Below are 24,483 nucleotides of genomic sequence, written 5' to 3'. Positions count from 1 at the left end.
TCAAATTAAAGTCTGTCGACACTTCTTCACAAGTTGCACATCCTGTTTATCATCCTCCAAACCAAGAAGAACACACTTCTCCAACTGCTTCTGATTTTGAAACAACATCGGTGAATCACCAATTACTTGTTTTAAACAAACCACATAAAATCCGATGGAGGAAGCTTAAAGCTGACATCGCTTCTGAGGAAAACATCCCCAGAAGAAATATTTTTAGAAAAAAGTATTGTGATGATGAAAAGCTAGCCATTTATGCCGAGTGGAAAGCTTTTGTAGAACAATACCAATTTGAAATATCTTTCTTTGATTTCATTGAAAAACATTATGAGACCAAAAATAAAGTTACGGTTGTTACCAAAGAAAATTGGGTTAAGGAAGACAAAACTTTGGTTTCCTCTAGTCATCCTCCCAAAGAAACTATTTTAATTACCACTGGTAATACCAACATCCCCGCAACTCCTTTCAAAATTCCAAAAGAAGATTCTAGTTTTAAACCTGTCATCGAACAGAACAATTTTACAAACCAAAGTCTTCACACCATTGGAAAACAGTTAGACAAAATTGAAACCAAAATCGACAAATTGTCTCAACCAATTTCTTCTCCAAAAGAAAAACCTTTAATAAATTTTACTAATATTTCTTCAAGCTCTACTGCTTTAAATTCTATGACTACTTTACAAAAAATTGATCATATGCTCACTGAGCTCAAAAAAGAGAAAGTTGTCAATGTTTTGCAAAACAATGATGTTTCTTTTGAAGAAGAAAACACATCTGACCCAGATTCTTCTCAGGAAACGGAAACTAGTTCTGCTATCCAAAATATTGAAAATGCTTTTCAAAACATTGATCTTCAGCCAACTTTTGATTTAAAACGCATTCATACTCGTCCTGTCAACCCTACTTCTCTTACAAAAAACTGGTATCCCAAGCCAACTCCCCCTGATCTTCAGTTTGAAGAAAGAAATATCCAAAATCAATTTTCAGTCTCTGCTGACAAACTCTATGAATGGAATATAGATGGATTGTCAGAACAAGAACTTTTGAACAAACTCCAACATATGTCCATGGTTGCTAATAGCTACATTTCAAATCACAATTTTACACAAACACAAATCGTTGATATTCTCGTCACTGGTTTCACTGGAATGCTTCATTCTTGGTGGGAGAAGCACTTAACTTCTCAGTCCAGAGATGAAATACGTTTTGCGGTCAAAAAAGATGAGGAAGGACTTCCCATCTTTGATGAAACGATAGGACAGGGAATACCCGACGGAGTAAATACTTTACTTTATACGATTATAGAACACTTTATAGGAACAGCCAGCAACGTCACTACTCGTATTCACGACCAACTGAGTAATTTAAGGTGTCCAACCTTAAGTGATTTCAGATGGTATAAAGATGTTTTCATATCCAGAGTTATGCTTAGGGAAGATAGTAATCAACCTTTTTGGAAAGAAAAATTTATCAATGGTTTACCAAACCTTTTTGCTTACAAAATTCGAAATGTTTTAGTAAACGAAGAAGGTGTCATACCTTATCATATCCTTACTTATGGTAACATAGTCAATGTTATACAAAAGGAAGGATTGAAAATGTGTATCGACATGAAGATTTCAAAACAAGTTAATAAAGATAAATCTATCGCTAAATACGAACTTGGAACGTTTTGTGAACAATACGGTTTACCTCCAATTGCTCCTTCGAGTAAAAAGAAAAAAGCCCAACAAACCAGCAAGTTTTCTAAATATCAATCCAGATTTTATAAAAACAAAAGATCTTCCAACAAACCTTTTCAAACAAATAAATTTTATGAAAAACCATCTCCAAACAAAAAACCTTTTCGAAAGCCTAAAAAGGATTTTCAAAATACAAAGGGAAAATGCTACAAGTGTGGCAAATTTGGTCATTATGCAAATGAATGTAGAGTTAAAAAGGTTATTAACCAACTAAAAATCTCTGAAGAAGAAAAGGTTCAACTTATTCAGGCTTTAGAAGTTAGAAATACCGACTCTAGTCAATCTGATAAAAATCCCGATTTTTCCGTCTCTGACTCTAGCAGTTCTAGCGACGTCTCCTCGCCAAACATTAAGTTTGGGTGCACGGACACTTGTTGTAATAAAATTTCAGTGCTTAATAAGCAAGAAGAACAAGAAGAGTTTTTAATGGAATTAATTAGTAAAGTCGATGACCCTGATTTAAAATCTTTTTATTTGAAAAAACTCAAAAATTTGATTTCTTCTCATGAACCTGGCACTAGTCAAATTTCTTCTTAAAAGATTTCTCTCAGCACCACTTTGGAACGGTTTAATAAACCAAAAAAGGATTTAACCATCAAGGATTTACAAAAAGAAATTAACCAAATTAAATCAGAAATTAAATTTTTCAAATCTGAAAATACAGAAATTCGTTCACAACTCAGTAGAGCTCGTACACAAGCGCTTGTAGAAGAACAAGGTAATTCTTCCTCAAACTCCGATTCCGACACTCACTCAAAAAAATCTTCTTCTTCAAAGGATCTTGTTTTAAGTCTTTTAGACAAAATTAGAATTAGAAAATGGTATTCTAAAATCAAAATAATAATTGACGATTTTTCTTTAGAAACCATCACTTTAATTGATTCAGGCGCAGATTTAAATTGCATTCAAGAAGGGTTAATACCTACAAAGTATTATCACAAATCAACTGAGGTACTTAGCGCTGCTAATCAATCCCCAATGAATTTAAAATATGAGATCCCCAAAGCCCATGTTTGTCAACAAAATGTTTGTTTTAAAACTCCATTCGTTTTAATTAAAAATATTTCTGATCCAGTTATTTTGGGACTTCCTTTCATTGCATTAATTTATCCTTTTAAAGTTCATCACAACTGTATTTCAACAAAGGTTTTTGGCCAAAAGATTACTTTTGAATTTTGCATAGAAACAGATCTTAAAAAGTTAAAACAACTACAAAAGGATAATGTTTCAAAAACTCTCAACCAGATTACTGCAAAATCCCAACAAATTGCTTTTTTACAGGAAGAAATTCTTCACAAAAGAATTGAAGAACAGTTAACAAACAAATCTTTATTAGATTCTATTCGCCACTTTTCTGATAAGCTTACCAAAGAAATTTGTTCAGATCTTCCAAATGCTTTTTGACATAGAAAACAGCATATTGTTAAACTCCCTTATATTAAAGATTTTGTTGAATCAAAAATCCCCACCAAAGCACGACCGATTCAAATGAACCAAGAAGTTTTAGAGTTTTGTAAAACTGAAATTAATCAACTTTTAGAAAAGGGAATTATCCGTAAAAGCAAATCTCCATGGTCTTGCCCTGCTTTTTATGTCCAGAAAAATGCAGAATTAGAACGCGGCGTTCCACGATTAGTTATTAACTACAAACCTTTGAATGATGTTTTAGAATGGATCCGATATCCAATCCCCAACAAAAGAGATTTGATAAAAAGACTTGAAATGTTGTTTTCTATGCCAAAAAGCATAGAAATGTTGGATCCGATATCCAATCCCCAATAACAATTCCCTATATATATATATATATATATATTTTTATACAAGCAATAATGGCGTTTAAGGGTAAATCAAACTGGTGAAAACGATAATCGAACACGAGACTTGAAATGTTGGGTAAGTGATACGAGTCCTTCAATATTTTTGGTAACTTGTGAATCAAGTGAGCAGAAATTGAAGCACATTATTGTGTGTGTTGACTTTGTATTTTAGGTAGGATTCCTAATTGATATCAATTCCGTGTAATCTCCTGTAATCTCGTGCAATTAGTTTTCTTCCTATTACATTAGGGTTGTACACCTTGTATAAATACCTCTCATTGAGAAGAATAAAATTATCATTCAAACATTCTCTTCTTGGCATTAGAGCCAGGTTAAAAGAAGAAAAAAAAAACCCACAACTGCGATAGCATTGTTATGGCTCAGTCGTGTGTGGTGCGCCGACCTTGATCAGCAAGCGACTGTTGTCGTTGCTACCCTCTCTGAATTCGAAATGAACAGTAAGCGACGCCGTCGTTGCTGACTTGAATTCATCGAATCGTTTCACTTTCTGTGGTGTGACACGACAGACTAACTAGCCTGTTTGCTTCTGATTTGATCTGAAGCCGTGAAGGATTGAAAGAAGAAAAATAAAACCTACAACTGCGATAGCATTGTTGTGGCTCAGCCGTGTGTGGTGCGCCGACCTTGATCAGCGAGCGACTGTTGTCGTTGCTACCCTCTCTGAATTCGAAATGAACAGTGAGCGACGTCGTCGTTGCTGACTCGAATTCATCGAATCGTTTCACTTTCTGTTGTGTGACACGACAGACTAACTAGCCTGTTTGCTTCTGATTTGATCTGAAGCCGTGAAGGATTGCACAGATTGCAACCCAACTGACTTGTGTTGTTGCGCCATACCCGACTTGAGGTTCGACAACCCACGAACTTGCTCCCATCCGACCCACTAATCTGACTGATCCACCTCTGTCTCGCACTTTGAACTGGAATATGTCCTTGCTGCTATTATACTTGTTGGATCCTTGAACCACTATACCACCGCTGCTATTTCAAAGTGAGAAGAAAACAAAACAGGAAAAGGTGAAAGGAAAAAAAAAAACAAAGGGATTCAACGGAAGAAAGAAGAATTGGTGGTGTTAGGAAAAAAAAAAATTGGCTGTTTGATTAAGGCCCACGCGGCAAGAAAAAATTGTGTTTTTTTTTATTATTATTATTTTTTTTAATTGTTGTTGGGCTATCCTACTTGTTGACCCATGCAAATTGAAGCTTCTTGGGCTTGGTTTGCTTGGAAATTTAGGCTTTACCGATCACCGAGTGACGTATTGATTAAAGTTGCTTGGGAATGGCAGTCTGGACTTATACGTCTCCAAATCGATCCGACCAACTTGGACATGAGAATACGACCATGCATACCTCGTTTGCTGATACGAAGGTAGATTCTGAAAATATAGTTGCGAAAGTGTATGCCTCTACTAATACAGGTAACAATGGTAAGGCTTTAAAGGTTTCTGCCTCTGTTATGAATAATATGTGGATAATTGATTATGGTGCTACTGAACATATGTCTTGTGATTCTAGTAGAAACCCTAAAACCATCCACCAAAACTGTCGTCAGTGTCGCCAATGGTAATCATGCCCCTATTATCGGGGAAGGAACCGTCTCCCTTTCAAATACCCTTAGTCTTGATACCGTACTTGTTGTTCATTCTTTTGACTATAATTTATTATATGTTGCTCAAATAACTATCGTCATGCATTGTCTTGTGATTTTTTGGCCTTCTTTTTGTGTTTTTAAGGACATTCGGACTCGCAAGACAATTGGTTATGGTATTAGGAAAGGGAAACTCTACTTCTTAGAGTTAACATTAAAAAGTTCCCGAATATTGACTCAAGCTCTTGCAGTGGAAGGAAATCCGGGGGATAGGAATAAAGCTTCAGAGATTTGGTTGTGGCATTATCGACTTGGACATGCTTCGTTCGGCTATCTGCGGAAGTTGTTTCCTAGCTTGTTTGGTAAGCATGATATTTCTAACTTTAAATGTGGTGTTTGTGAAATGGCTAAAAGTCATCGTACTTCGTTTCCGCCTAGTTTGAATAAAAGTTCAATTCCGTTTATGATCATTCATTCTGATGTTTAGGGACCATCTAAAACTGCTACACTTGGTGGTGCTCATTGGTTTGTTACTTTTATTGATGACTGCACACGTATGACTTGGGTTTGTTTGATGAAGTCCAAAAGTGAAGTTACTTCTTTGTTTCAGCGGTTTTATAAAATGGTACAAGTACAATATAAGTCATAAATACAGGTTCTCATGAGTGACAATGGCGGCGAATATATAAACTCTGAACTTCATCTTCATGCCTTTCTTGATCATCATGGTATTGTTCATCAGACTACATGTCCATATACTCCACAACAAAATGGTGTTGCAGAACGCAAGAATCGTCAGCTTTTAGAGGTTGTTCGTGCTTCTTTGATTGAGACACGTCTCTCGTTATCTTTTTGGGGAGAAACTTTCACATCAGCTGCATATCTCATAAATCGTGTTTCATCCCGATTAGTCGACTTTCAGACACCGCTCTAGACTCTTTCTTCATATGTTGATGTTCCTACAATTCTAATCTTCCACCTCACGTGTTTGGTTGTGTGGCCTTCGTTCATCTTCATAAACAACAGAGAAGTAAGCTTGAGCCTCGGGCCTTACGGTGTGTGTTTGTGGGGTATGCCTCAAATCAAAAGGGGTATCGTTGTTATCACCTCTGACAAAAAAATTATTTTTCACTGTGGATGTTGCGTTTCATGAGAATGATATGTACTTTGCCCATCTCGAGTCTTCACTTCAGGGGGAGAATCAGACAGAAGTTCAAACTCTTGATTATCCTATTCCAAATATAGATAGAATGAATGATTTGGATTTAAGTGGTGATGTCTTGGAGACAAGTGGTGATCGCTCACACAAGAACAATGATGTGAATGGATTGGAACTAAGTGGTGATGTCTTAGAAATAAATGGTGATCATTCACATGGAAACAATGTTGAAAACCTTGAAAGAGATGAGTCGACATCGCCAGATAACTCACTGCCTGATTGCTCACTGCCAGTTTCCTCACCATCGGACGGTCTTATGTCACCAGCTATCTCACGGTTGATCTTGAGTCCCAATAACCATAATCAATCGTCTTTGATCCCGGATGCACCACCACCATGTTGTCTTCCTGATCGCGTCAGCCAAGGTATTCCTAAACTTAATTATGAATCCGACCCTAAATGCAAAACTAGGTATCCGATGAGTAAGCCCAACCCTGAATCTAATGTGTTATACCCATTAAGTAATGTGTCTACTAGTCACCTGTCAAAATCAAATAAGTCATTTGTGAATCAATTATCTATTGTATCTATTCCTAACAGTGTGCAGGAGGATTTAGCTGATCCACGTTAACAATCAGTAATGAATGCAGAATTGAAGTCTTTGAAGAAGAATGATACCTGGGAGATCACAGACTTGCCAGCCGGTAAGAAACCTGTGGGATGCAAATGGGTCTATACGGTGAAGTACAAAACTGATGGAACGGTGGATCGCTTCAAGGCAAGACTAGTACCAAAAGGATACACTCAAACATATAGAATTGACTATACAAATACATTTGCCCTTGTAGCCATAATCAATACAGTTTGTGTTTTGTTGTCCTTGGTTGCAAATCTTAATTGGCCCTTACAACAGTTCAATGTGAAGAATGCCTTTTTGCATGGGGACTTGATAGAAGAGATCTATATGGATCTTCCACCGGGATGTAATGCTCCAGATAAATATAAAAGAAAAGTGTGCAGGTTGAAGAAATCCTTATATGGTTTGAAGCAGTCCCCTCGGGCATGGTTTGGAAGATTCACAAAATCTATGAGAGCATTTGACTACAAACAAAGTAACTCTGATCATACTCTGTTCCTGAAAAGACGAAATAGGAAACTTACTGCACTTATTGTGTATGTAGATGATATGGTAGTAACAGGTAATGACCCGGAAGAACGTGCAGTCTTGCAAAGATATTTGTCTACATAATTTGAGATGAAAGACCTTCTATCCTTGAAATATTTTTTGGTGAGGTATCGAGAAGCAGTTTGAGAATTTTCTTATTACAGAGAAAGTATATTATTGATTTGTTGCACGAAACCGACATGTCAGCTTGTCAACCAGTAGCTACACCATTAGAGGAAGGATTGAAGCTTAGTGTTAATCCTAATTAAGTACCAGTTGACAAGGGGAGATATCAAAGGTTAGTAGGCTGTTTAATGTACTTGGCACACACAAGACCGGACCTTGCTTATGCCTTAAGTGTAGTAAGTCAATACATGCATGATCTCGGAGAACAACATATGAATGCAGTGATGAGAATTTTGAGATATTTGAAAGGAAGTCTCGGCAAAGGAGTTTTGTTTAAAAGGAATAATCATCTTAGAGTTGAAGGTTACACTGATGCAGATTGGGCAGGTTCAATTGACGATAGGCGCTCAACATTAGGTTATTTTACATTCATTGGGGGTAACTTGGTTACATGGAGAAGTAAGAAACAGAATATGGTTACCCGTTCCAGTGCATAAGCTGAATATAGAGGTATGGCTTTAGGGATTTGTGAAATTCTGTGGCTTAGGCTCCTGCTTCGCAATTTGGGTATACTACATGATCAGCCCATGAAATTATTTAGTGATAATAAAGCTACCCGTGACATTGCACATAATCCGGTACAACATGATAGAACAAAGCACGTTGAAGTTGATTGGTTCTTCATCAAAGAAAAATTAGAAGAAAAAATAATTGAGTTACCGACAATAAGAATAGATGATCAATTGGCAGATATCCTCACGAAAGCTGTTTCAAGTCTTAAGTTTTCATGTTTCTTACACAAGTTGAGCATGAGTAACATATATGCACCAACTTGAGGGAGAGTGTTGACTTTGTATTTTAGGTAGGATTCCCAATTGGTATCAATTATGTGTAATCTCCTGTAATCTTGTGTAATTAGTTTTCTTCCTATTACATTAGGGTTGTACACCTTGTATAAATACGCCTCATTGAGAAGAATAAAATTATCATTTAAAGCATTCTCTTCTGTGTATTACTGAAATATGTTGCATTAAATCAAATTTATTGTGTCGTATTAGAATACAGACGTGGAGTTGTTGATGTGGGGAAGTAGGGTTTTTTGAGAATTAGGGGAATATAAATAAAGTAGGAATAATGATTGTTGTTCCCAGAAATAAAGGCGTTTCTATTTTTTGTTTACGAGATGTATTATTTAAGCAATAATGGAAAACATACATTGAAATTGGATGATTTTATGCCACTTTCCTTCAATATTAAGTAACATTAAGTAATTTGAAAAAATAAATATTTAAAAAAATTAAGCAATTGTGAAAATGAGATTTAACGGTTAAAATATTTATACCGTCAAATCTACGTAGCATTGAAACTATATCGGACTCTATTCAACCTTTCTTTTCTTCCATCCTTTTTGTGATGGTGATGGATTCCAGGCGTTTAATTTCTTCATCAAGGCGGCAAGGAGGGCCCAAAAGACTTCAAAACAAATAGCCCTTTTCATGCAATACATAGATACCCATCTATTTACATGCGGTGACATTTAGAGCAAGTCACGCAAATAGTGACCCAAAAAGTCAGGCAAATAGTGGGCCGACAGACCTATCAAGCAATCTGACCCGGCCACTTCTCCGAGTGCCATCTGATGTCACATGTGTCAGGTCAGCATAACGTTAGTCACGTTATTAATTTTTTTTATGTTAGGTGAATGCACAAACACACGAGTGGGTGGTGCGTTTTAGCAAACAAACAAGGTCAATGGGGCCCAACTTGCAGTGCACTAAATTTACAAATTAAATGATGTATCACCAATAAAAAAATAGGGTCTTTTGATATGGGTCCAAAGTAACTAAAAATTGGACATATTTCAAAAGTCAAAAGTCACTAAAAATTGGACCTATTTCAAAAGATGGCCTATAAAATCGGACCTATTTCAAATTTTCCTTAAAAAATAAGCATATTAATTTTTTTTTCTTTATGTTTTTTTGTTTGCATATGGTCCAATATCTGAGTGGATTTCGCTCGTGCATTCCAGGTTCGAAAACTCCACATCTCCTAAATCATTGTAATATTATCGAATCATTCCCTTTCCCCTTAATAATAATAAAAATTTTCAAAAAGAAAAAAAAAAAAGAAAAAAAAAAAAGGAACACTCTTTCTTACCTTCCACACTCCTGTTAATTTTTTTGTCGTTGAACTTCCTTAATTCATTTTATTCGCTGACAAAAAATTAAGAGTAAATTACAAAAAATTACCTTAACTATAGGTTCAACGACAATCTCATACTTCAAGTTTGAAAAACGACAATGTCATACCTCATCTTACAAATTTGTCTTAATGTCAGATCTCCGTCAGTTTTTCAGTTTATTTTTCTGTTAAATGTTGACGTGGCTTAAGATGAGCTTTACTCCTTAGTCCAACTGGATTAACAAATTAATAAAATATTAAATAATTAAATAATATTTTTATAAAATAAGTGGGATCCACCCCCTACAAATTCATCACCTCACCAAATTTAAATTTGTAACCAAACACCCCCACAATCTCCCCTCTTCTCCATCTCCAGACCAATTTCAAACAAAAAACCCCTAATTCCCCCGAAACCCTAACCCTACCTCGTCAATCTTCCTCTTCGGACCCATCGGCGCCTAGACGTCCAGAATGTCTAGTGACCACTTGCAATTGGTCAAGAACGACTCGTAAACTGTAAAGTTCAACTGGACTATCAGCTCTGGTGAATTCGAACCCTGCGCCAGCGTGTCTTTGTCGAAGCTCTTCTGTCACATCCTGGCCCTGGGTCCACCACATCTCGGGCCCGCTCCATCACCATAGCACAATATTGTCCGCTTTGGGCCCCGACCACGCCCTCACGGTTTTGTTTCTGGGAACTCACACGAGAACTTCCCAGTGGGTCACCCATCATGGGAGTGCTCTCGCGCGCTACTCGCTTAACTTCGAAGTTCCTATAGAACCCAAAGCCAGTGAGTTCCCAAAAGGCCTCGTGCTAGGTAAAGATGAGAATATACATATAAGGCTTATAGGATTCACTCCCCTGGGTGATGTGGGATGTTACAATCCACTCCCTTTTAGGGGCCCGACGTCCTCGTCGGCACACCACGGCCAGGGTTAGGCTCTAATACCAAATTGTCACATCCTGGCCCGGGGTCCACCACATCCCGGGCCCGCTCCACCACCATAGCATGATATTGTCCGCTTTGGGCCTCGACCATGTCCTCAAGGTTTTGTTTCTGGGAACTCACACGAGAACTTCCCAGTGGGTCACCCATCATAGGAGTGTTCTCGTGTGCTACTCGCTTAACTTCGGAGTTCCCATGAAACCCGAAGCCAGTGAGCTAACAAAAGGCCTCGTGCTAGGTAGAGATGAGAATATACATATAAGGCTTACAAGATCCACTCCACTGGGTGATGTGAGATGTTACATCTTCACCAACATAGGTTGGTGAAACGGGCGGAGACGCTTCACTCGGTTGGGCATGGGGCACGCCAACGTCGCCCAGTTCGTAAACGGCAACGTTTTGGAGAGCCTGTTGTCAAAGGTATAGTTGTTATGGAAGAGACAAACATAGTTGTTGCCTTCGGCGGATGGAAGTGGAGTCTCTAGAAAGACCATGAGTAGTATTTCCCACGAAAGGAGGAGAACGGAGACGGTGGATATGGCGGTGGAGGAGGTTTGTGAGGGAGGAGACATCGTGGTGAGTGCGGTGAGGGGTAGGAGGAGGCTAATCACAGGATTACGAGGATGAAATGGTGGCGGTTGTCGGCGAGGGTGATGGGGAAGTGGTGGATTAAGTCAGTGGTGCGGGAGAGATGGAAGGAGAAGAAGACGATGAGGAATAGGGAAGCGCAGATGAAGATGAGGAAAACAGAGAGTGTGTGGCGCATGGCTTCTTGGAAGCAAACGAATAAGGACAAAAATGAAGGAGGCCGAGAATTTCAAGAAGGTAATGGCGGTAGCGGTGGAGGTGGTGGGGAGGAAGAGAGCTGCCGATGATTCTGAAGAGGAAGATCCGGGAAGAGGTAGGGTTAGGGTTTCAGGGAAATTAGGGGGGTTTTTTGTTTAAATTGGTCTGGAGATGAAGAAAAGGAGGATTGTGGGAGTGTTTAGTTACAGATTTAAATTTGGTGAGGGAGATGAATTTGTAGGGGTGGGTCCCACTTATTTTATAAAAATATTATTTAATTATTTATTAATTTATTAATTTTCTAATCCAATTGGACTAAGGAGTGGAGCCCATCTTAAGCCACGTTAGCATTTAACAGAAAAACTGACAGAGGTTTGATATTGACACGAATTTGTAAGATGAGGTATGACATTGTTATTTTTCAAATATGAGGTATGAGATTGACGTTGGACCTATAGTTGAGGTAATTTTTTGTAATTTACCTAAAAATTAAAAGAAATGAAATATATAAAAATGTGTGTGAATAACACTATTTAATTACAAAATACTAGAAAATATTTATTCTCTTTGTATGTACCTTGAAAAATTCTCAGGAAACATACTATACATTCTGCTTTCTCATGGCTAATTGCCCAAAACCTATAATCGACTCATAAATCTACCATTGAATCTAACAAATTTATAGTTAAAAAAAAAATACAAAAAAAAAAAAAAAAAAAAAAAAACTCTCATTGAATTTCTGAAAATAGATGGGTTTTTCTGTTCAGAAAAAGGTGCAGTGCAAAGAGCATCACAACCGTCAACTACCAAGAAGTTAAATCAGCGGGATGCTCAAGGTGGTCGACATAAACACTCCAGTGACTCCACAAAACCCAACAAGTCACGCAAACACCCCAACGCTCCAACTTGCATGAGGCCCACGACTTACTCGGGGCCCACAAAATCAACGGTTCACAGTTCGACCTCGCGGGCCCACTTTCACAATCAGACCGCCTCAGGAAATCACCACGTAGCTGATATTAGCTGGTGAGTTGCGTTTCCCACACACAAATGCTCACGCGCCCACTCTCCTTGCTCTTCCCTCTTCTTCGCATGTTCTCGGAGCTCCGGCTACAATAACGGAGCCCCAGCTCGCATCTCACTTTCTAGTTTCTTTTCTTTTTATTAATTAATTAATTTTTTTTAAATAAAACCACTTTTTATTATATTTTCGCCTTCGCCTCGTTCCATTTTTTTTTTCAAATTTTTCTGGTCATTTTTCTCCCTTTCATTTCGAACTGCGTTCACAGATCTCGCAAACCGTCGAAGATGGACAAACCCTGGGGTACTCTCGGCAACTGGGCCGCCGAGACTGAGCGAGAACAGGCCGAGGAGCTCGCGGCGGCCGCCAAGGTTGAGTCCCAGAGCTTCCCCAGCCTAAAGGAAGCCGTCAGCGCCAAGACCAAGAAGAAGAAGATGAGCCTCTGTGAATTCTACAACACCTCCGCGACCCCCGCCTCTAATCGTGTCGGCCTCACTCCCGACGAGATGATGCGCCTCCCTACAGGCCCCAAGGAGCGCTCTGCCGAAGAAATGCAGTACGGTCGCCTTGGTGGCGGGTTTCCCTCCTACGGTCGCTCTGGTACGAATCCGGGTCGGGGCGGGGACAGAGAGGGCGGGGACGGGTCGTGGGGTGGTGGTGGAAGAAGATCCTACGGTGGATTCGACGACGACAGGAGGGGCGGCCCGCCTTCTAGGGTTTCTGATTTAGATCAACCGTCAAGGGCGGACGAGGTTGACAATTGGGCAATGACTAAAAAGTCTCTTCCTTCTGTAGATTCCGGTAGGCAGAACCGGTATAGCTCGCTCGGTAGTGTTGGTGCTGGGGGTGGGGGTGGTGGTGGTGTTGTTGGTGGTATGGGCGGCCCAGCTTGGTCTAGGGCAGACGAGGTTGATAACTGGGCTGTTGGGAAGAAGCCTGCTCCTTCTAGGTCATCCCCATTTGGATCTGAATTTCATTCGGGTCCGGAACCGGATCGCTGGGCGAGAGGCGGACGTGAGGTCGACAGAGTTGAGAGAGAGCGACCCAAATTGGTTTTGGATCCTCCGAAAGTCGAGTCCGGCGTGAATGAGCCTTCGCAGGTTGTGAAGACCAATAAGCCGAACCCCTTCGGAGCAGCTCGACCTAGGGAGGAGATTTTGGCTGAGAAAGGGTTGGATTGGAAGAAGCGGGAGTCGGAAATTGAAGCCAAGAAGACGAGTAGGCCGACGAGTGCCCACTCAAGCAGGCCTTCGAGTGCTCAGTCAAGCCGGTCTGAAGGGCCCGGGCTGCATGCAAATGATAATGTGGTGAAGCCGCGGCCGAAAGTAAACCCCTTTGGTGATGCCAAGCCAAGGGAGGTTTTGCTGGAGGAGCGGGGTAAGGATTGGCGGAAGATTGATCTCGAGCTGGAGCATCAGGGTATTGACAGGTTGGTTTTGCTTTCTATTTTGTTAAATTTGTAGGTAGTGCATTCAGCTAAGTAATGGTTTCAATAAGTATGGTGAATTGGTAATGATTGGTTGATTGTTTTTTTTGCTATTAAGAGTTGCCCAGTTGCTGATGCTTAGAATATTAGTCATGTATAGTTTTAGGAGAAATTTATCTGTCTACTTTCTTCAAGTGGAATGGGGAACCTTTTAAGTCATTAGTGCTTTGCTAACACTAAAAACAAAATGCTATGTCATGATTTGTCATGAGGACTGTTCTAAGCATGCCCCTGTGAGATCCTGTATTAAAATTCGAATGTTCGCCATGTTAAGCTATAGTTTGTTTTTCCTTCAAGTAGCGCTTCGAACTTTTTTTTTTATTGCTCGACTTCATTTGTTACTTGCATGGCTTCTTCATTTCTTCATCTTAGTCCCTACTTACTTGCCATAAGTTGTCTTACTAGTTAATAATCGGGAGAATACTGCTGGAATTATTCCCAACAACTACCAAGTGCATACAAAGATGCTAGATGGGTTAGTGCCATTTGCCACCTTTGGGTTATGTGTATTGAGTTTATGTTTCAATTGAAAAGGGTCTATAGAAACGAGTAGACTAGTGTATGGTTGAAACAAGTAGATTATATTTGGGTTAGTGCTTCCTCTTGGGCACATTCTTGTCTTATTGTGTGTTTGTGGTGTGGGGGTGAAATGAGTTTACATAAACTTTTTTCCTCCCCTCCCCGACGAAGTAGATATTCATTGCATACAACTAGGCGGTCAGAGACATTGCACAAGGCCATGTCTTTTTCTTTGCTGGATGTTATGCTGAAACAGCCTGGTGTCTTTTTCTTTGCTGAATGAGTCTGATCTAGTCACAAGGTACTAATTTTGTTTTCTTTTATAAATATTCAAACCTGATTGCACCTACATGGAAATTATTAGAATTGCATTTTAATTGGTCAAATATATTATTCACTGGATTACCTTTCCCACTTGGCAGTAATTTAGCATTGCAAAATGCAGTAGGCAGATGAAACCTTATCAATAAACTCAAGTAGTTTGCCTCGTAAGCTGTAGGCAAACTATTTATTTTCAACTTTCTTGTCGTGGTTATATGTAGCCTGTGGGTGTCCTGTCGAATTGACCTCTTAAGCCTTTTGTTGCAGACCTGAAACAGAGGAGGAAAAGAAATTGAAGGAGGAAATAGATCATCTAAAGAAGGAACTTGAGAAAGAATCTACGGATAAAGTGAACAGTGAAACTGTGCAAGAGTCTGGTGGTGATCAGCCAAGTCTACGTGATATAGTACTACAGAAGGAAGGGAATTGGAGGCATTGATACGAGAATTTGATGACAAAGTTCGCTTTGGGCAGAAGGCCATCGATAGGCCCGGGTCTGGGGCTGGTAGGCCCGGGTCTGGGCTGGTAGGCCCGGGTCTGGGCTGGTAGGCCTGGGTCTGGGGCAGGAAGGCCTGGGTCTTCAGCAGGGAGGGCCGGTAACTTTCATGAGAGGACGCCGTCTTATTCCGGGTCATTTGAAGATTCTAGAAGCGTGGAATACGTAGATAGGTCTCCCTTGCAAGGCAAAGGAGATCCGTGGGCTAGGCCTTTTGATGACAGAAGGTCATTCCATGGTGGCAGGGAAAGAGGAGGATTTCTGGGGAGCAGGGACATGGGCAGGTGAGAATAATGTGCTTCTGTGCTTTCCTGTTTACAGTCTTATGGAGGAGGTTAACCTGTTTAAGAAGTAACTTGATCTGTTATGCTTAGGAAATAAATTTTTTCAATATGCTATTTAGTAGCCTGATCCCGGAACTCTCAAAGAATGCATTGGGAAAAAGTTGATTAATAGTTGTAAGAAAAAGTTTAAAATTGGATAAAAAAACTTTCAAAGAATGACCATTTGATTATTAAAGAATTGGGACATCTCAAAATAGCATTTTAAATGACTTAAAAATCCCTTCTCGACGATTTACGCCTGTGTAGTCAGCATAATATGTACTTTCAGAGCTAAATGTTTGTCTATGAATGCCTCAAAATGCATATGACGTTTGGTGGTTGTTTATTTGGCAGGGCAAGGTCAAGAGAAAGATGGTGAACAACTGCGCCGTTGCTATGGATTCGTTGAATTGCGCTTCTGACAAACAGGACCAAATAATATTTTGCCTCACTCTTTTTGTTTTCTTCATTTTGCTCCGGGAAATGGAGCAAGCATTATTGATTACCGGCACTGGGAAAACTCTTGCGTTGACGATCTATTGTTGCATCGTGAAACTATGTAAAATTGCAGTTTTCCGTTTTCTTTGTTGTCTGTTTTTTTATGTGAAGGAGCCTGTATTGTTCTTAGGATCCAATTTTACTGAACACCATGGGACTCAGTACTCACTAGCCTATTTTTGTGACAATCGTCTGGGAATTATACAGATATTTTGGTTCTTTTGTGCATGGCCTCGTTGCGGAACTCAATTTTCTCAATTTTTGTTGCGCGAATGCTTAACTCTTGAGTCCTACGGGATAAACCCTCGATCCAAATTCCATCTGAAGTTTCTCATTGATTTGTGTTTAAATTTGTTTTGTACTTTTAGCTCACAAGTCAAAGTTAAAGCCAAGTTTTCTGTGTCGACCATACAAGCGATGCCGTGGAAGCGGTATCCGGAGCCTATGCTTAAACTTTTCTAAAAGGCAGTTCATTGGGACACCGTCACCATAGCGTCTCAAGGAAGTTCTTCTCCATTCAGTGACATTGAAGTTCAATGGAGATTCAAAAAACCAATGTGGCGTAGTCTGATTCGTTGGATGTTTGACCAGCAATACTCTCGATTCTGACTACGATTTTGTTTTTGATGGAGAAGCTGTTCCGGAGAGGATCCTGGTCCGTTTATGATGATGATGATGAATGAATGATATCGCTACACATACATTTTTTTTTTTTTTTTTTTAATGTTTATTTTTCACATTTTGCTACCTGCTGTCCATTTAACCTAAATTTACGGATTGTAGGAACTAGGAAGCCCCAAATCAGTTTGTTTTCTTCAACAAATGAACCACAAGAAGCACAGCTAGTGCAGAAGAACACAACCATATAGCTCCATCACCTAACGTTCAAGTTACGTAAACTTTCACTTTCATCCTTTTCCGTGTCATTAGTGGTTTTGCTAAAAGTGCTTTTATTTGGTATCATGTCAAAATCCTTATGCTTTTGTAACTTTGAAACACTTTCATTTACAGTGTTAGAAGCGCTTTTGATTGTCTAAAAACGTTTTTAAACGTTTCAGAAGCAATCCCAAAGAGGCCGTTTATTCCCTTGTTTGGTGAAAAGGGAGTGAGAGACAGCAGTAGGAGGAGGTTCAAACGGACCGTGCAAGGTTAGGTTCTACCAATAGGCGGTGGAGAGGGCCATGGGGAGTGAAGAGTGGAGGCAGTGGCAGTTGGAGTGGTTGCCAAGTCCACAAAACACATCAAGTAATGGTTGCCGAGTCCCAGCAAGGTTTAACTTTGGCGATTCTAATTCTACCACGGATGATTTATCAGCTACATTTTTTCAACTTCCTTCTCCCTACCGCAATACATTCTTTGTTAAGCCTTGAAGTCTTATGGTCTCCGATATGGCTACGTTCATTTCATCAATGACAAGTGCTTCGGGCGGAACCTGTAATTTCTTTGAGTAGAAAATTGTTAACCATGAAAACAGCTACAATGTTGCATTTTCGCATGAACTTGTAAATGTTCTTAAAGAGATTACAATCTTGAACAAAATAGTGATATTGGTAGTCTTGCAGCGACTCTACCAACAAGGAGCAAGAGTTCTTTGGATTCACAACACAGGTCCCCACGGCGATTACCATATCCATTGTGGGAGGAAAGCGATTGTTAACGGCACTGAAGTTGAGATGGGAAGGGGTGCACTATTCCGATGCTGCAAACGACTTGATAGCCAACCAAACTATGGGCGGCTCTTTGTCTAACTCTCCAGCCTCAATCGCTGAAGCATGTCGCAATCCTCCACAGTTCTGATTCAACTTCAAGCGGATAACTTGTTCTATAAGTTTGGTACGGCTTTAATATTGTACTTAATCATTGAGGTGAGAGTGTTTAAATTAAGGATCCAACCTTGTTTTGTTGTTGAATAAATTTAAACAATCGATGTGGACACCTAACAAATGAAATCCAATTATATTTGCGATGATATCACAATTCATCTTTTATTTCATAAAATTATGTTTCCAGATTATGCTACTTGCCTGCCCGTTGACCTTCAAATCTGTAAGGCTATTCTATCGATTTCACAAAGTACGAAGTTCTTATGGACCGTGCGAGGTTTATTTCCATCGGCAGGTGGTGGAGAGGACAATGGGGACTGAAGAAGAGTGTGGAAGCAGTGGCGGTTGGAGTTGTTTTAGTTGCTGCTCTTTCAACTTCCTTCGGCCTTGTACCACAGAAGAAATCGTGCAGCGCTTGTCAATTCCCGGCAATGTATAACTTTGGGGATTCAAATTCGGACACTGGTAGTTTCTCAGCGACATTTTATCGGCTTCCTTCTCCCTATGGCTATACCTTCTTTGGTAAACCTTCTGGCAGGTTCTCAGACGGGCGTATCATCATCGATTTTATAGGTTAGAGCATCATCTGTTGTCATTACATTGTCTTCAAATTTAAGGCTACTTATAGACTTTTATTTGCCTTTCTTTTGCAGCTCAAAAGTTGGGGTTTCCATTTTTAAGTGCTTATCTGAATTCTATTGGAGCAAACTTCCATTGTGGAGCGAATTTCGCGATTGGAGCATCTACGATTCAGCCACTAGATGTCAGGACGTTTGGAGGTGGATATAGCCCCATCTCTCTTAACGTACAGCTTTCGCAATTTGCACAGTTCAAAGCACGTGTAAATGAGCTTTTCCCTCGAGGTAAGGATATATGTTTGCTGAAGACGTTTTACTTGAATAATATTTGTTCATTATGCTGCTGTTGCACTGAATGACGGATTGATTTTCAGATGAAAGGTCATACGTCAACGCCGGCCTCCCAAGAGCAGAGGACTTCTCCAAGGCCTTGTACACTTTAGACATTGGACAAAACGATCTTAGTGCCGGGTTAAGCTGGAAGACGGCAGACCAGCTGCTGGAAAACGTCTCCAGCATAACAGCGCAGTTAGCCTTGACAATCGAGGTAACCAGTTTCGATCTTCTTCTTATTCATTTCATGAATCACTATTGTCGGGTTAACTTTATTAACACGAAGTCAGAAACAATTTCTCTCCAGATTTTTTTCCGCTATAGTTGTCATATGAAATGCCTAAAATCCTGATGGCTCTATAAACAGATTGTTTAATATGTGCAGCAACTCTACCAACAAGGAGCAAGAGTTTTTTGGATTCACAACACAGGTCCGCTCGGGTGCTTGCCTTCAACTCTTGCGTATAAGATGGCAGAACCCGGCGACCTGGATAAGAACGGTTGCTTGAAGCGGTACAATGAGGTGTGTCAAGAATTTAACAGGCAGCTCAAGGAGAGAGTGCTTAAACTAAGAGCCAAACTTTCAGAAGCAGTTCTTACTTACGTCGATATCTATGCAGCAAAATACACACTTATCAGTGAAGCGGAGAAGTATGGTAAGTCTTTTCCCTCTTCATGCATTTAGCTAGTGTCTCTGTGCTTCATTTCTTCGGCGTATCCAAAACCCTAAACCCTTTTTTCTCCGTTGTGTGGAATGCGCAGGTTTTACGAGTCCTCTAGCTCAATGCTGTGGAAGCTACGGTGATGTCCCTGTCCGTTGTGGGGTGAAAGCTATTGTTAATGGCACTGAAGTTGGAGGTCCTTGTAGCAATCCTTCTCAGCACATTAACTGGGATGGAGGGCACTATTCTGATGCTGCGAACGAGTGGCTAGCCACCCGCATTATGGACGGCGCATTCTCTGATCCTCCGGTTTCAATCACCGAAGCATGTCACAAAACTCCACAGTTTTGATTCTACTTCAAGTATCCCGGTTGGGGTTGTAGCATTGCTTCGAGTCATGGTGCAATTCCGGTCTTGTAATCTTGGCACGTCAAAGAATACTCAACCGAAAATGAAACAAACAAAATGAATCTCTAATCAATTGGAAATTTAGTGATTCAAATTTGAAGCAATGACGATAACACATTTTCAGGATTTATTTTGTAGAATGAACTCTGATCGAAATTTAAGGTCACCTTTAATGACCAACTCTGTAAAAAATCAACCAGAAATATCGTTCAATTAACGTTGAGCCTAGTTTTTTGTGTTTCATGAACAGATCTGGGTATCTGAAAGAGGGAAGAGCAAAAAAAAAATTGAACTGTAAAATAGTGAAAAAAGACGACTTCACTGGGGATCGAACCCAGAATCTCTGGTTTCGTAGACCAGCGCCTTATCCATTGGGCCATGAAGTCCGGATGCCGATTTGGCTAGGATTTAATTTATTTAATTATAAAAGGGCCAAAAGTTGAAAGCAAATTATTAGGAGGGTGTAGTCAAACTAAGGGGGGTGTAGTAGTCTTGGTTATATATATTTTTTGCTCTCAAATTCCACAAAATTTACAACTTATTGAAATCCTCTAAAATCTTAATTTTTTTAGTACACTTAGATTTGGATGGATTTTAAAATCCTTTAAAATCTTTTAATTGACTACATTAGGATTTTAAAGTCTTTTAAAATCCTCTCAAATCCGAGTTTGACTACACCCCTAAGATATTAAAAGATTTTAAAAGTGATAGATTTGATAGGATTTAAGAAGATTAAAGACTCCTACAAAATTGATATGCATTTTAAATAATTTGAATGGACTGTGGTGGATTGTGGTGGAAGGTTTTGAAATCTTAGGGGATGAGGTTGGTCTCTTTTTACTCTTGGCTATATATACTTTTTATTCTCAAATCCATAAAATCTACAACTTATTTAAATCCTCCAAAATTTTAATTTTTTTAATACACTTAGATTTGGATGGATTTTAAAATACTTTAAAATCTTTTAATTGACTACATCTAGATTTGAATGGATTCTAAAATCTTTTAATTGATTATACCTAGATTTGAATAGATTCTAAAATCTTTTAAAATTCTTTAATTGACTACACTTAGATTTGAATAGATTCTAAAATCCTTTAATTGATTACACGTAGATTTGAATGGATTATAAAATTAACTGCACTGGAATTTTAAAGTCTTTAAAATCATCTCAAATCCGATTAGACCCCTCGTGAAAAATGCCAGGCGCTTCCAGTCAAGACCGATAAAAGCGAGTTGTAGGGAAACTAAACAAACACAAATCGACAAATTCGGCTCCAAAAGCCAAAAGCCGATTTCAGCAAGATAAGTGATTGTCTTTTCTTTCTCTTCTTCTTTGTTTCCTCAGACGGTATGGAATCTCATTTCTCAAAACTACTAGTTGCGACTGCTATGTTAATTTTACTATCAGTGAGCTTGGCAGCCTCATCGTCTCCATGTAAATTTCCGGCCATATTCAACTTCGGCGACTCAAACTCCGACACAGGCGGCTTGTCTGCTCTCTTCGGCCAGGCGCGTTCGCCCCACGGTGAGTCCTACTTCCACAGCCCCGCCGGCCGTTACTGCGATGGCCGTCTCGTCATTGACTTTATAGGTACTTTTCCACACTTTTCATCTTCTTCCGCAGTGTTCCAAAACGTCCCGCTTAAACATGTCTAGATACTCGCCTCGCCTAGACCTCCTTAGTTTTGAGTTACATTTTGATCACTTTAGTTAGAAATTATTTGATTTTTTTATTTAAAATTAAACACAAATAGTATCTGACGAAACGATAAATGATTATAATGTATGAATTTTTAGAATTCCTACAAAATGAATCCGGAGACGATCCTCTTCCTTTTTTTTTACCATGATGATCGATTCAACTATTCATTTATTTTTTTTGGTCGTGCAATTATTCATTTCATGTACTTGTTTGTCGATCATTTGAATAGAAATATTCCACCGACGCTTAGGTTGATTGTAGAGTGAAATAAAATATTATGTCCCAACTCAGGAACTTAATAGCGGTACGTTTATGTGACCTGCATCAAAAGTTGCTCTTACTTTAATGTTACGTTTTTAACGTTGAAGTACGTCTCAAGTTCGAATAGAGTTATTAGGGTTCTGTAATTGCAATTCAATTCTTCTTTGATATTGACGTGCGGGAAGTTCTTAGTGCAACCTTCAATTTTTTCAGGAAAGAGAAGATTGGTGCTTCGGACATGGATTGTCAATGAAGAACTAATTTTGCTTAACCCTTCCAAAAAAAAAAAAGTGTGACGTGTAAATGTGGATAAGATAATTGAGTCAGTGTGGGAAGCAACCAAAAACGCCAACCCGCCTCTGTTTTAACTTATATGACATCACATGGTTTTATACAGGAAAAGAATCTAACCAAATCAGATTATCTGACAATTAGTAATTGGACTGAATCTGTAATATTAGTACTAGGGGTCTAGTTTAGCGGTTCTTGGTCGACTCACATGAACGACGTTGACGTTTATAGTTGTTTTGAGTTCGATATCTGATTAAAATTTTGAACATATTGTGTGGTTAAGCTTAAATTCGTCGATTTAAAGTAGAATATAATTGTATAATAAAAATATGATATTTTGATTGAATGTTCTGTTTGCAGCGAACAGCCTCGAGTTACCGTATCTTAGCGCATATCTTGATTCTGTGGGAAGCAACTTCACTCACGGAGCCAACTTTGCCACGGCGGGCTCAACCATCAGGCCGCAGAACACAACCATTCGCCAGAGCGGGTTTAGTCCCGTCTCCCTGGACGTTCAGTACAATGAGTTCTACGATTTTCAACCAAGATCCCAAACCGCTCGTAGTCGAGGTCACAATTTGACATGTGCACATATACTTTTCTTTCTGTATTTTAACGGGTTGCATTTGTGCGTTTAGCATATGTGGCAAACTATGATTTGCACGTAAGGAAACCGAGCAGTGTCCTTACGCACATCTACACTGTTTATTCGTTGAGAAAACTTGTATCAATGTAGGCTAATCCAGAAGATCAGTTGCAATGCAGGTGGAGTTTTTGAACAGCTAATGCCTAAAGCAGAAGATTTCTCTCGTGCTTTATACACATTTGATATTGGCCAGAATGATTTAACATCCGGTTTGTTCTTGAACATGTCCACTACCAAGTCAAGGCATATGTTCCTGATGTGCTAAACCAGTTTAACAGCATTGTTAAGGTAATTAGCAATTCAAACTGTGCCTAAATTTGGATTTAATTAGTCGTTAATTTGGTTGTGATGTGCTTTCTATGTGTACTCACGCAGAATGTATACAATCAAGGAGGTAGATACTTTTGGATACACAATACAGGTCCCTTCGGTTGTCTTCCCTACGTATTGGACCGCTTACCAATCCCAGCCGCGCAGCTTGACAAGGCCGGATGCGTCACGCCTTACAATAAACTTGCTCGGTTTTTCAACCGGGGATTGAAACAAGCGGTGGTTCAGTTAAGAAAAGAACTACCATTGGCTGCAATCACTTATGTTGATGTTTATTCAGCCAAGTACTCCCTCATTAGCCAACCACAAAAGCATGGTAAGCCCTTCCTCGATTGAAACCACTTTTGTCAAGTTTATGATGTGGTGTTTTGTATTCTTCGACGGTTTGCTGACATGTAATACAAAATGTCGCAGGATTCAAGCAACCGATAAGAGCATGTTGTGGTCATGGTGGGAAGTACAATTTCAACAAGCACATTGGATGTGGAGGAAAGATTAGGGTTCATGGAAAAGATGTGTTAGTGGGAAAGGCATGCCAAGACCCATCACTTTGGGTGAATTGGGATGGTGTGCATTTCACTGAGGCAGCTAACAAGAGAGTCTTCGATCAGATTGTAGATGGTTCACTCTCAGACCCACCAACTCCATTGAAATTTGCTTGCCATGGAAAGCAGCAGCAACCTCATTAGAATTTAGATCTGATGCTATCTTTTTTTCTAAAATTCAAATAAAATACTTTATGTCATCAGAATCTTTTGTTAATTTAATCTTTATTTTTTGCTAGGATTGAGGACCAAGTGGTGACCTAATGTCTCTCCAAAGTTTTTAAATTCATTTTTTTTCATCTGCTTTCTCCTTCAGTCTGTGTGTATATGCATTCCCTATGGAATCACATTCCTCAAGAATACAAGTTGTGACCACTTTGGTGTCGCTCACGTCGAGCTTGGCACCGATACCATTGGTTTTGGCCTCGACTTCATGCAAGTTTCCGGCTATTTTCAACTTCGGCGACTCAAACTCCGACACCGGTGGCTTCTCTGCAGTTTTCGGCCAGGCGGGTCCGCCTCATGGCAGTCTTATTTCCACTGCCCGGCCGGTCGTTGTTGCAATGGCCCCCTTGTCATCGACTTCATAGGCACACTCCATTTTCCATCTTCTCATCCATACAGTTTGCAAGTATGGTAGACTACTGGACTGGTAGCTATTGCCTATACTCTAACCTCAACGAATATACAGTTCATTGACCTTTT

General features: G+C 39.5%; 3 protein-coding genes and 1 non-coding gene across 4 annotated transcripts; 3 read left to right on the top strand and 1 right to left on the bottom strand.

Annotated features, from left to right (window-relative positions):
• Positions 1–12,577: 12,577 nt before the first annotated feature.
• Positions 12,578–16,424, top strand: LOC103949810 (eukaryotic translation initiation factor 4B2). Its single transcript, XM_048585052.1, is given in 5 exon segments — positions 12,578–13,982; positions 15,147–15,295; positions 15,298–15,388; positions 15,429–15,659; positions 16,053–16,424. Coding segments are annotated over 5 exon segments (1,638 nt in total). The 5' UTR covers positions 12,578–12,840; the 3' UTR covers positions 16,078–16,424.
• A 953-nt stretch (positions 16,425–17,377) lies between these two features.
• LOC125468006 (GDSL esterase/lipase At5g14450-like) lies at positions 17,378–19,943 on the top strand. The gene is made up of 7 exons (XM_048585112.1): positions 17,378–17,466; positions 17,759–17,986; positions 18,315–18,553; positions 18,673–18,882; positions 18,966–19,144; positions 19,316–19,586; positions 19,693–19,943. Exons 1-7 carry the CDS (start codon positions 17,378–17,380, stop codon positions 19,941–19,943), a joined length of 1,467 nt encoding a protein of 488 aa, XP_048441069.1.
• A 370-nt stretch (positions 19,944–20,313) lies between these two features.
• Positions 20,314–20,386, bottom strand: TRNAR-ACG. Its single transcript has one exon. It is a non-coding gene; the product is annotated as a tRNA-Arg (tRNA).
• A 967-nt stretch (positions 20,387–21,353) lies between these two features.
• Positions 21,354–24,093, top strand: LOC103949809 (GDSL esterase/lipase At3g26430). Its single transcript, XM_018648093.2, is given in 6 exon segments — positions 21,354–21,594; positions 22,618–22,827; positions 23,023–23,133; positions 23,136–23,191; positions 23,279–23,549; positions 23,648–24,093. Coding segments are annotated over 6 exon segments (1,164 nt in total). The 3' UTR covers positions 23,923–24,093.
• Positions 24,094–24,483: the final 390 nt, after the last annotated feature.

Source organism: the organism of the source record quoted next, unplaced genomic scaffold (genome assembly GCF_019419815.1).
Source record: "Pyrus x bretschneideri cultivar Hongxiangsu unplaced genomic scaffold, Pyrus_bretschneideri_v1 Contig22, whole genome shotgun sequence".
NCBI lineage: Eukaryota > Viridiplantae > Streptophyta > Magnoliopsida > Rosales > Rosaceae > Pyrus > Pyrus x bretschneideri.
The sequence above is the reverse complement of the archived record's forward strand: the minus strand, read 5'-3'. Positions and strand labels throughout refer to the sequence as shown.